Source organism: Ambystoma mexicanum, chromosome 3p (assembly GCF_040938575.1).
Source record: "Ambystoma mexicanum isolate Mex_15411 chromosome 3p, UKY_AmexF1_1, whole genome shotgun sequence".
NCBI lineage: Eukaryota > Metazoa > Chordata > Amphibia > Caudata > Ambystomatidae > Ambystoma > Ambystoma mexicanum.
Window position 1 is genome coordinate 1,208,483,773 of NC_090925.1, and position 13,320 is coordinate 1,208,497,092.

Below are 13,320 nucleotides of genomic sequence, written 5' to 3' on the forward strand. Positions count from 1 at the left end.
TGCGCTTCAAATGGCATGGGAGATCATGCTTTGTAGCCAATTACTTAAAAGCAAGACAAAATATGAAGCTGATCAAACCTTAAAAATCGAAGAGGGGCACTATAGTTCTAACTTTGAATGACACTTGCTTTGAAGAATACTTTTCTGATATAATAATCCTCCCTTTTCAAATGGTAATCCTGGATACATATTTACATAACAAATATCATCCAGAGAGTTCATTCAGGTTGGTAAGCCAACTCTGCTTACCTTTACTGGTAATTCTCATAATGCACAGTAGCAACACAATGTTAAGAAAAAGTCAATACTTTTTATTCACACTTTACAAAAACTATGCATTTAATCAACATCACTAGTACAAACATTTTAAAGTATGGAATTAAAACGACAATTTGGTACAGCACAATGAAAAAAATGAACAAATGGGAAAAACACTACCCCAGACAAATCTTCAACATCAACTTTTTTCATGAAAAACTTAAAACACAAACATTGCGCAATGTATAAATAATAGTTCTTCCGAGAAAGACACTGTATCAACTCATTCAGGCATTGTTCATCCTGCTTAACAGTGCAGCGCTTGCTGCATCTTCAAAACATTCCTGACATTCAGAAAAAGATAGCTTGTACATAACCTTGGAAAAAACATTGTTTCACTGCCTGCAGATGAAACAAAAGAAGCCAAGGAAGAAGTTATCTTACTCTACTCGTACATAGATGCAGTGGCAAATGGATTGTTTTTAGAAAGGTTATCACAAAACATCAATCTTGTGTAAAACATTGCTTCATAGTTGGCTTTGCAAATGCAAAGCAATGGCACAATGATCCAAACAGACAATTAATTGCATCTTAACACATTAAAATAGGATTTGGTCACTTTAAAATGATCTGAAGATTTGTCTTGGGGGACATTAATTGATAACACATTTTACAAACTTACAAGGCTTCATAACAAAGTAACATTAATTCCTCAAAGAATGTCTGCACCTACACTCTTCAAGACAACCCACAAGTGAAATCTTTTCGGTTACATGATAGTATTGTATTTTTTTTACTCGGTAAGCAATGGCACAAAAAGAAATGCTCTGGCACAGTGAGCTAGAAATTGTGCATTCATAATCCCCAGGACCAAAATAAGATAGTCTGTGCTCCACACAGGAAACACATCCTTTACTTTATACAAAAAGAAAGTCATAAAATTCACAAAGATTAACAGTAAAAAAAAATATAAAAAAAATAAAGATGCTGCACAGGTCTTTTCTGCATGCCCAGGCAGTGAGTGGAGAAATAAAAGCAGGCACAGTGAAAACAGGGTAAGCATTTAAAGTGAACGAGATGTAGAGGAAGTTAATCTTGTACATGGAATATCAATTTCAAAATGTTAAGAAGTTATGATTAGTATTTAACATGTCAGTGTTTCATAAAGGCATACATCTGATTGTGGTGAACGCTAACATGCTATGGTTTAACAAGATGAAATTTAAAAAGCAAAGTTGCCAAATTAAGAACGGGCTAACAAAACCCCAACAGTGCAAATCAGCAGCAGAAAAAACTTGTTTCAGCATCTTTTACAGGCTGGCCATCAAACACACGAAAGCTTAATGTGTAGTCTGATCCATAACTTCACAATACAATCACATTTATTTTAAATCTGATTTTTTTTTTTACATTACAAAAGCTCATAAATCAGGTTCTGCATATGTACAAAGTCTAAATTCAAAATCTATTTTACAAACAGGACTGTAAAAAGGGTGTGAACAACAGAAGAACAGTCTAAATATTAGAACTTGCCTATAAAACGAGTGACTGATTTCTGTGCAAAGAGAATACTGTATACCAATTCTCAATTTCAAGGCATGAAATATTGCACTTGACTGAAAAACAGGAAGGTTTTTTTTATAAATTTAAGATGGCAGCAAACATCCCACCATTTAACTGTTTATGAAGTACATTGTGATTGAGAGTTGTTGAAAGCACCAGGCTGTCATTACAATGGTATCAAAGTTTGATTTAAAATTAGATTTAAATTAACAAAAAGCTCCTGTTGGCCACATCCCACTCACATTTTCCATTTTTTTACAGTATGAAACAGATAGAAAATCCTCCAAATGTACCTTACTACCTCCTACCAGAAAGGTGGACTCCATTCATACGAGGCAAAAAGGGGAGTAAAAGCTCCAGTTGTGAAAAAAGTGAGAAGTGATCTGAAGGAATGAGTGGATGAGGACAACCGCTTACATTGTTCTCTATCAGCCAGTGATGATCCAGCGGTCCAAGGGTGCCAAGTACATTTAACTGAGGCTTAGAGTAGAATATGTAATCTATTATGCCCTAAAAGGAAAAAAGAATGATTAGAAGGAAGTAATTTCACATTACAATCTTTCAAATTAAATCACAAATGCATGACTAACAGTACATTTATTCACAACGGTTAACCTGGTTTTAAAGTATAGTAACATGGTTTCCAAACAGCATCTGATGACCATTTTAATCCAACCTTTGTATGTTTTTATTCCAGTGATGCTCATTTAAACGTCAGAAATAGTAACCAATGAATTTAGCCAGATCTGCTGTGTTCACAGAAACAAATCCCTGATGCAAAGTTGCAATGAAAATGATATTAATGGCTGGTATACCGCTACAATTACCAAACTTAATTTCTATAATTTCCTTCACAGAATGGATTTAAATGAACCTATGAACACCGGGGATGCAGATATGATTGAGTACTATTTTATTTCCATTTTTTTCAAGTAGAAAGTAAAATGATTGTAGGACAAACATCATGCCCATCATAGATTGTGGGTTTTATTAGGCCTGAAAAAGTACAATTTTATTCTAAAACATTTGTAGCTCATACTTCCTTGCACCTAGTAAATACAAATATGTATTTTTACTTTAAAGTCCATCAAATTAAGCAGTATCAATATTCAAGCTTAGTCGTGTGGCAAAGCTCATCTCGTACCACTGATCAAACAGATCTGTGAAGTTGTGGGTGGAAACATGTGGCAAGCTCTTTGGGGTCAGTTTCATATTTTGTCCGGAAAACTGATGTGTTTTAGGGAGTATAACTGCTCATCTGTATGATTGTGAAGACCTACTGCACACCTTACATTTACAATGTTCATAATTGCTTTGTGGCAGATGTGTTTCATTATTGCAAGCAGTGCTTAATGTGACTGAAATCATAAGCCGGATTTCAGCCTGAATGTCTATATCCCCCCCACCCCAATCAATGGCTGACACCCAGATTATTGCCACCTAAGCAAATGTCAGTAATCGCCCTAAAATATTTACCCACAGGTTCACAAGTAATCATTGCAGTCGAGAAATGCTACTTAAATAACAAATTGTGTACATGATTCACAGTGTGCACCATAATTGTGTACCCTTTTGGATTCTTGCTTCCAATTCAGAACACGTTTTGTTGTACAGGATTATCCACCTGTAAGGAACGTTTTCTTTTAGCATCTTGTCCTCAATATTCTATGGACCCCAAAACGTTTTGCTTTTGTTTTTCACCATGTACTGACTTTTTACACTGAAGTAAAGCCTTCAGCTTCACCCCACTGGGCTTTTGCTCACGTTATGGGGAAACTGACCATTCCTTCAGGCTGTCAGTACCTGGAAACTGTTTCCCTTAATCTTTTGACTTTGACTTTTGTGGGTACCTTTTTAACATTGCAAAATGCATCACCCATTATTTTTTTGTATGACCCTAGACTACACTCAGGAAATGTTTGGCTACCCAAGATGCCCTCAAGGGGAATCTGGTGGTAGCAGTTACTTATTCATACTTTTTACTGTATTTTCCTTTAAGCTTCCCGTGTTTACTGCGTCTGACTACCAAGAATGGTCACATGGCCATACCACAAGGTTTTTCATTAGTTACGTTACTTGGCCATCTTCTTCCTGCCCTGCCAGTACAGGAATTTGCTTTTATGGTCATGCACTCGCCCAGAAAAGGCTTGCTTTCGCAGGCTAGTGCATATCACATGTGTGGGGTTCCAGGAAGTGGGCTGGGACAGTTTGTCCCAATCCACATACTGGCGCCTGAAAGCCTAGTGTGCATGCTTCAGTGAAACCCACAGTGGTCCTTGATAGGCCTACAGCTGGGGTGCATGTGTGGGGGCAGATCTTGCCATTGGAGGGCTGAGCCTGATCACTCATCTGACTTTGGGATAAGAAGGGGTGTCCTGCACCCATACCAGAAGATCTGAAGAGGCGCCAAGTTGTCGTAACTGAGAAGAGTGAAAGGCCCGTGGACGATCCTTGAAGAGGCCTGGCGACCAAAACTTGCTGCGGTTCTGGTGGATCCCCGTCTGGCTACTGATCTCTGAAGACCCTAGTCAGTGCTTCAACCTTCTAGACCGGTAGGAACAACTGGTCCCCGACGTCTTCATGTACCCAAGCAAGTTGGAGCCCTTGTAAGTGTCCCAGTGGACTGACCAGCGCCAGATTGGGTTACTGCGACAGAAGCGCTGTTCTGAGTTTTGACCCAGAACTGCAGGGGTCTTCAGATTGCCCAAGAGGGGCCTTTGTGTGAAATTTCAGCTTTCTGCCATAGGCCGTCCCTGTGATAGGAAGCCTTCTTCGACCGCAACAACTTGGACGCCTGAGAACTACGTGCAACCGTGACGGTCCCTGAAACCTGCTTTCCCACATCTGGTCGAGTGCCCTGAAGAGACCTGCATTGGTGTTTGTGTCGAGGAGGTGGCACTCCCCTCCTCTACCCGACTAGAAACTTTTTGTACCTGCAGCTCCTGGGCACCGATTAACCAGAAGCAAAGGTTGAGGAAAAAAAATAATTCTCGGGCAACCTGCAAAGTCTGAAGAGAAACCGGAGTACCGATGGTCAGTTGTAGCGATACTTACTGTCCCCCCCACCCCATCTCCACCCCTGAAAAGTTGAAATAACAACTTTTACACTTGTTTGGCTTTGGAAAAAACCTGTTGCTGAAAGCATGTAGAAAGCTGGAAACGGTCTTATTCACTAGAATGTCCTCGTCTGACTTTTTGACTTCCCCTCACGTCCCAAGCACTCTCCCCCCCTAAGCCCCCCCTCCCCCCCAAACTCCTAAACTATTGGAAAACTGAACGTTTAGGCACATAACCCAATGCAGTTTAGGGTTGGGCTTCATAAATTAAGATAACAATTCCTCTGGACAGTTGGGGCTAACCTAATGACAACTTCCTTTCCAGGTATTGTTGGTGGGATTATTTTGCACCAGCTACAGTGACTGTATATGTTTTATAGTGTTTAGTATTGTGTGATACTATTACTTGCCATTAGTCATTTCAGTGTTTTTTCTGGGACTAAAATATAGTATTTTTATAACCAACTAAGTGTAATTCTTGATGTTTCACCGAGTGGTCTAATTGTGGACCCCTGACCCCACTTCTCTCCTGAGATTTAGCCTAGGCCTCTCTCCATGCTATCTTGATTGGTTTGGTTAAATTCCCAGAAGTTGCTCCGTGTTTAACAAGGGCCGCCTCCTAAACATCTATCCACCAAACCAGAGTTTAGAAATCCATTTCAATAACAAGAGACTTAAAGGGATAGTCCAGTAAAACATTTTATTTAAAAAATAGATAGGCAACATTAAAAAAAATACTAGCACTTTTTTTTAAAACTTCCTATGTAAAATTTTGAGCTATTCAAGCTCAAAATTCGCAAAAGCAAGCACATGGGCGCATCCATTTTGTGAAATGGATGCGCGCCTGTGCTGGCTTTTGCGGCACTAATGAAGGAAAAGCCAGCCAGCTGTAGTAAACAAAAGCTACCGCTGGGTGGCTTTTCCTTCATTGGTGCCTGGACTCGGAGGACACGGACCGGAGACCAGAGCAGGAAAGCTGCAGCTGAATCTCGGTAAGTGCTATTTAAAAAAAAAAAAAAAAAAAAAAATATAAGCACTAGCTGCGGTTTTTTTTTCCTAAATTTTCCGGGCTGGAGGAGCCCGGAAAACTTAGAAATAAAACCGCAGCTTTAAAAATGTATTTATTTTTACGGTCGCTTTTGAAGTGACCGCAAACATAAATACAACGTTGTGTTTGAAAACGCTGCGTTTTTTCCTGAGAAACTTGGAAAGAAAAACCACAGCGTTTTCAAACACAACGTTGCATTTATGTTTGCGGTCGCTTCAAAAGCGACCGTAAACATAAATACGTTTTTAAAGCTGCGGTTTTATTTCTAAGTTTTCCGGGCTCCTCCAGCCCGGAAAACTTAGGAAAAAAAAACCGCAGCTAGTGCTTATATTTTTTTTAAATAAATAGCACTTACCGAGATTCAGCTGCAGCTTTCCTGCTCTGGTCTCTGGTCCCCGTCCTCCGCGTACAGCACCAATGAAGGAAGCGCCACCCAGCGGTAGCTTTTGTTTACTACAGCTGGCTGGCTTTTCCTTCATTAGTGCCGCAAAAGCAAAAGCCAGCACAGGCGGGCATCCATTTCACAAAATGGATGCGCCCATGTGCTTGCTTTTGCGAATTTTGAGCTTGAATAGCTCAAAATTTTACATAGGAAGTTTAAAAAAAAAAAAGTGCTAGTTTTTTTTTTTTTAATGTTGCCTATTTTTTAAATAACATTTTTTACTGGTTTATCCCTTTAACTCCTAAATGGACTTCCTCTTTCTTGGACTGGCAAACCCAATAAAATGTTTTATCCAGGCAGTAGCCATAGGTTTTTGAAATATAATAGTATAGAGAGCTCTTCTGGGGTTTTGTGGATGGAACTTAAAGTTCACCTTAGATGGACAAGGAGACAGAAGGAACACTGGTATATGTTTTTGTGCTGCAGATGAAATTCAGAGACCAATTTAGGTAAAAGGGAGATTTGAAGGGTGAGATTTTCATTTTTTCAGGAAGCATACATTGAGATATACAAAGCCTACAATACTGACACTTTCTGAAGTGAGGCCCATTAAAAAGGAGACCTTAAAAGGACAAAAGTCCCAAATGATATGAACAAATAGGCTCAAATGGAACCATTAAAAAAGTAAGAACCAAAACAAGGTCCACAGAGGAGAAACAAAGGCCTGGCAGGATGGGGGCAGAGTAGGCATTCATGATGCCTTTCAGAAACCGAAAGGCTATGGGCACAGCCAAGTAAGGGCCCTGTTCAAGTGTTTTTAAATATAAAATCGGAGCTGGTAGATAAGCCATAACGATGCCAACATTCAAACCACACTGGGCCAACGACAAACTCTGAAGTGCTGGTGTAAGACAACTGAATTTTGTTGCAGCATCTTGTAATCTTGCACCAGTCCGGCATGTAGGTGCAATGTCCTGGCATCAGGTGAAGCATTCAGCCACAACCTTGAATCAGAAGCTTTCCCGTGCTTTGGTGTCACATGCTCGATGCCCAGTCAAAATCAAGAATTATTTTCAGCTTCACATTGCAACACATCAAAGGTCAGTGTAAGGGAACATAGACAAGGTTGCACTCCCAAGTAATCCATAATGACTTTATTCTATAGAATATTTTTACATCTCTAGCGTTGAATTAATGTACAGAGAAATCGCCTTTTATCTAATACCCTCAACCACAGCACTTAGCCCACTTGAAGCCCACAATCTGGGACAAGAAATATTTGAATATTGCATTCTATTGAACCCCTTAAGTGCGTGTATGTTCGTTATGAATTCTTATAAGGAATCATTGTAGGCTCCAAACCACTCCCACAGTTAATTCAAATGAAAAACTATGAATTAAAGGCAGTCCCACAACTTAAAACACTGGGGAAGCCACCTACAATCTTTAAATGGACACAGTGAGCTTGTCTAGAGAAAGGAAAATGTAACCGCCTCCCATCGCCTCGTTAACATTTTCATTCTAATCCACACAAACCTAGAACCCTCTAGATCAAATATAAACAACTATTCTAGACAAAATGGAATCTATAAACCCCAGTATAGACAAATTAACATTGTGCGATTGGAAAAGGTTGCTTTAGTTCTTCAAATAAAGTTTGAAAAACAATTAACTAAGTTTTCTTTGAAAACATCCACAGGTGTTGGCATCAGAAAAACATTGGCACAACGAATACATTACCTGCAACTCCTGTTCTCGAGCATGGTGCTTTCATAGATTCACATGCTGGTTGAGCATTCCCAGTCAGGCTGGGAATGCTCAGTAACTTTAAAGAAGCTTCATTTGAAATCAAGAACTGTAATCACGAAGGTTCCCCCTTAGGTTTTTGGGTGGTTCACCCCTCGGCCAATAGGCAGTACCTCATAGCTCCTCCCCTGAAGGCTATCTTCAGATTTGCATAACACGTGAATGTTGGAAAAGATGAGCCCATGCGGGGTAGGCAAGAGGGTTGCATGTGTATCTAGGAAAGATACCAATGCTGGAGAAGATGACAATTAAGAAACATACTCCTCCAGCAGTGGATACTTCAGATTGACAGGCAGTTTGATTCGATTACACACTAGTATATACACACTGCTATGCATAAAAAAATAATTCGGAGGAGGAAAGAAAGGCTCACCATCAAGAGAAATCTCACATTAGATGAGCAGAAGGCAAAGGCCAGCTTGTCCAACTTTGTTTACTGCTTCACCAGGTTCTACTGTGCTGACATGGACTCGACTGAGGAATACAGAGCTCCATGTCGCTGCCCTGCAGATGTCCACAAGGGGAAGACTGGAGAGGAAGGCAGTGGCTGTTAGGGAGATTTACCATTTTTATGCTTCATCCCCTCTCCTAGTGAGACCCCCAGCACTCTTTGCTGGACTTCTGGAGGACCTTTTTCTTTCTATTCTGAATGAGGGGAGCCTTCTTACCCTCATTCTTATTTGCTCTGACTTTTGGAACTCTGTTCTCTGTGTTTTATCTTTACTATTGAGTCTGCTTTCATCCATATCTCTTCAAAGGCATCTGTGTAACTTGTGCAGCGCACAGCACCTTATGTTCAGTGTTGCTGGGAACACGCTGGGTTCTTTGAGCTTGTTTCACCATCCTCAACTACTGTCCTTAAGGATAGAGATACTTTGTATCCTTCCTAAAACTTTATAAAGCGTTTGAGAGATTAGCACACACCACTTTATGTGTAGTGCCTAGTATCCCCTTCTCTCAGCTCCTGTGACATTAGTCACAGAGACAACCCTATAGCTCTACCAACTATTATGCTTTTTTCTACCGCAGACTGTATTCACAGTCTCAGTTATGCACAATAGGGTCACTCATGTCACAACAAGGTGGCTCCTTTCTTTTTTCACCATTTCTATCGTGGTTGTCCTTTGTTAGCCATTCTACCATTCTGGGAAGGGGAGGTCTGTGTGCGTTTCGCCTTTAAGGTGATGTCCCTGAGTTGAAAGGTGAAGTCTACCACTGGAACAGAACAAAATAACCAAAGCTGAAGACAACCAGAGATACCTACAGATCCTTTCAATCACTGAAGCGATCACTGCAGTCCTGATCCAATTTTCTACTCGATAGAGGAGCTCCGAATAGGCAGACTCCATCCCTTTGGCTGTTGGTAACTACAAGCTGAGCCAGCTCCCAAGGTGCTGTGCCTTTCCAGAGCTGCAGACCGTGAATACCAGGAGACCTCCGACCCGTTTGCAGTGCAACGTCTTGTCGAGGCTGACTCCGTTCAGAACTTTGGGGAGCTCCAGTTGGACCTCCAGAGTCGAGATCTCATTTTAAGTCCCCTCACCAGAGTTTAGCACTTCAGAAACAAAGGTCAACTGGTCGAATACAGAGACTGCTGCTGAGACATCCAATTCAGAGTCCTTTCTTTCATCACCAGACTGAGGAATGTTATGTTATGTTATTTTGCATTTATATAGCGCCTTATATACCATTGGTATGGTCTGAAGGCGCTGGTAGGTTGAACGCCCTCGGGAACCGAAGTTCAGGTCAGTAGAGAGAGAAGAGAGTCAAAAAGTGCGTGTGTGCACCAGGAATGTGTGCAGCTGGTGCGGAATTCAGGTGGTAGCTGCTTCTTAGCGGTAGGTGTGGTGGTTGAGAGATCAGGAGTATGTGTTCGCTCTGGCTGGCTTTATCCAGGACGAGTGTGGCTGCGTTAGGCCTGAGGAGAACGCCTGGCTGGGGGGTGTGAAACCAGCAATGTTTACTTAGAGTGTTGTGGGGTGAGCGGGAGATGTAGATATGAGAACAGTTATACCGAATGGTGTCATAGTATCTGTGTTCTAGTTCAGTGGTGGTGTAAGGGAGAGAGGAAGCGTGAGGTGTGTTATGATAAGTACTCTTTCAAATGTTCCCTGCATTCCAAAGCATATTATGTATGTCACGCAGTTCCGAGCGGGCAGGTCCGTTCTATTCATTTTGTTCGTTTCAGGCGTTCGGGATTGACCGGGTCTGTCAGTGCTGCACAGAGGAGAATCCAGCTAAGAGACTGTTCTCTACCCTAAGGTACTGTGGGGTGAAAGCTATAACTTCCCTTGAACCAAGATGTCGCTCCAGAGTGACATGAGTGTGTGAAGAGGGGCCCACTCGAACTCTGACCCAAGCCAGCTTGTGTCCCTTTAGGTAGTCCTTTTGCAGGGTCCCGCTCGTTGTGGTATATTACCAAGTAACTTATCCCAGAGAATGAAATTATCCTGAGGAACTTTTGCTGTTCTGCTACTTAAGACTTTGGATCCACTCCTACACGGACCTTCGTATAGATAGGGATTGGACTTTTAAAGCATTAGTCTGAAAAGTGTCTCTAGAACGATAAGCTCTGCTGCTGTGTGATTAACCAACCTTTTTCCTTCCTAAAAACGTATATGGTTTTGCAAACTAAATACAATTAACATATACCTTTGAAGTAACAAGTGCGCGGTAGTACCCATAGTACGGTAGAACTGTCATTAGTGTAACAAGTTGTACTGCAAGCAACTACCATTGAAGTAATGGCCTTTAAAAAGTATTAAGTATATGTGTGTTGGTTAAGTGAAGTATTTATCTACCTTCCTACATATAATAAGGAAAAAGTTACTTACCTGTAACTATTGTTCTCCAGCATGGCTCTGGCATGGATTCACATGCTGGTAAATATTCAGTCAGGCCGGGAATCCTCGGTAAAATAAAAACCAGTTTGCCTTCACTTACAAACTGTCTCTCGCCTCTAAACCAATCACTACACTGTAGGTCATACTGCCCCCAGCCAATGACTGCCCTCTCCCTAAGCCCTTTCTCTGGCAGCCATCTTCAGATTTGGTAGCACAAAGTGGCAGTATGACCAAGAGCCGCCGCAGAGGGGCAGGAGGGAGGGTTTGCATGTGAATCCATGCCAAACTCATGCTGGAGAATAGTTAAAGGTAAGTATCTTGTTCCTTCTCCAGCATGGGGTCTTGCATGGATTCACATGCTCATGAATAAAGCAGTACAACATCACACAACCACAGGAGGTGGCAAGGCTCAACAGAAGCAAATACCTTCAAGTGACCAGGTTGCGTAGTACTGCTTGGCTGACCCTGGACCCCTCTCCTTAATACCCGTCGATGCAGTAGAATCTTGTGAAGGGCTGCGTGGACCTCCACGTAGCAGCCCTGCAGATGTCCAGCAGGGGCACACGAGATAGGAACAGCGTCATCGCAGCTATCATCCTGGTGGAATGGGCTCTCGGACGGCCGGGCAGTGGACGTTCCGCCGATCGATGGCAGTGAGTGATGCAGCCGGAGAGCCACCAGGAGATGGAAGCCTTGGACAAGGCCTTCCCATTGTTCACAGGACCAAAATTCACAAACAGTTGAGAAGTCTTCCTAAAACTGTGAAATTTAGAAGTTCAGAGCACAAGCAACATCCAGCGAGTGCAAAGTCCTCTCAGGCGGTGACAAAGGTTTTGGAAAGAAAACAGGCAACATCAACAGCTCGTTGAGGTAGAATTCCGACTGAACCTTTGACATGAAAGAGGGGTGCGTCCGCAGAAACACCCTTGATTCTGAAAAAGTCAGATATGGCGGTTTCAATGATGGGGCCTGGATCTCACCCACACTCCTGGCAGAGGTGATGGCCACAAGGAAAGCAGTTTTCCATGATTGGAACGAGAGGAGCCTGATGCATAGGCTCGAAGGCCGCCCCCCCGCCCCCAATGAGCCTCGCCAGCACGACGTTGAGTTCCCACACCAGGGCAGGAGAAGATCGAAACAGTGCTTTGAAGAACTCCTTGACGAGACGATGTGACCAAAGCGAATATTGATCTGGAGACATGGTGTAGCACGAGATAGCAGCCAGATGCACCTCGATAGAGGCGTGTGCCAGCCCCGCCTTGGCCAGGGAACACAAGTATGGAAGAATCCGTGGGGCCAGAACCCTCAGAGGGTTGATCTTCTGCGACTAGCACCACGCAGTGAAATGCTTACACTTGTGCCCGTAGCACTTAAGACTTGACGCTCTGGCAAGGACCTCCCTGCAGTCCGCCAGCAACTCGTTTCCTCTCAACTCTAGGGCTGCGGGAGCCAAGCGTTCCGGTTCAGCAATCCTGGCTATCCCGGCAGCTTGACCAGAGGCGATGTGGTCAGGCTAAGAAGGTCTGGTATCAAATCTGCCTCGGCCACGCCGGGGAAACTAGTATCATCCTGCATCGGCATTGTTTGAGTTGATTGAGGACTCAACATAAGAGGTAACACGTATAGGGACAGGCCTTCCTACGGGAAGGAGAACGCGTCCCCACCATGCTCCTCGGCTGGTGGAACCTGCTAGTGAATTTCTGGCATTTGGAGTTTGCCGCCGTTGCAAACAGATCGATCTGAGGTCTGCCCCATTTTAGGACGATGCAGTCCACCTGATCCTGCCTAAGTTTCCACTTGTGGCAAGAGCGCAGCTCCCTGCTGAGTGAGTCGGTGACAGTGTTCTAGACTCCCACTAGGTGAAAAGGGAGGAGGAACACCGCTTAGCCGACAGCCCAGTGGCACAAATAATGTGCCTCTCTGGAGAGCGCTGGGATATGGTGCCCCCACTTTCTGATGTAGAACATCGTGGTGGTGTTGTCCGTGAAGATCCTCACCACCTTGCCCTTCCGGAACGGAAGGAATTGAGGCCCCAGAACACTGCTCGTAGCTCCAGGATATTGATGTGGAGATCCTTCTCCTCGGTATGGGCTCCCCATGCCTCCAGGGAAGCGTCCGTGGTGAGTCCTCTGTGCCCCGGGCAACGGAGTGGACGCCCCACCACTTTATCGCCCAACAGAACTCCTCGTCGAGAGGGATCTTGTCTAAAGCTTCCCGACACTTGCAACCAGCGAGCGTCCATGAACTTCTGAAGAGGTTGAATCCTTAACCCGCAGAGTCCGATAAGGTAGATGCAAGACTATAAGCCAGAAGGCGACTTGATGGTCCTCACAGTGGCGGCCTTCAATGACAACACCCGTTGCA

General features: G+C 43.2%; 1 protein-coding gene across 3 annotated transcripts in view; it reads right to left on the reverse strand.

Moving 5' to 3' along the window:
* Window positions 1–290: 290 nt before the first annotated feature.
* CNOT6 (CCR4-NOT transcription complex subunit 6) overlaps window positions 291–13,320 on the reverse strand; it is a 632,403-nt gene continuing 619,373 nt past the window's right edge. For 2 of the 3 annotated variants that reach the window (XM_069652648.1, XM_069652647.1), the window contains exon 12: window positions 291–2,331. In XM_069652648.1, coding sequence (XP_069508749.1) covers window positions 2,119–2,331 — 213 coding nt within the window. In that variant the 3' untranslated portion in view covers window positions 291–2,118. The remainder of the gene's footprint in view (window positions 2,332–13,320) is intronic. The other variant, XM_069652646.1, reaches the window with a different exon arrangement.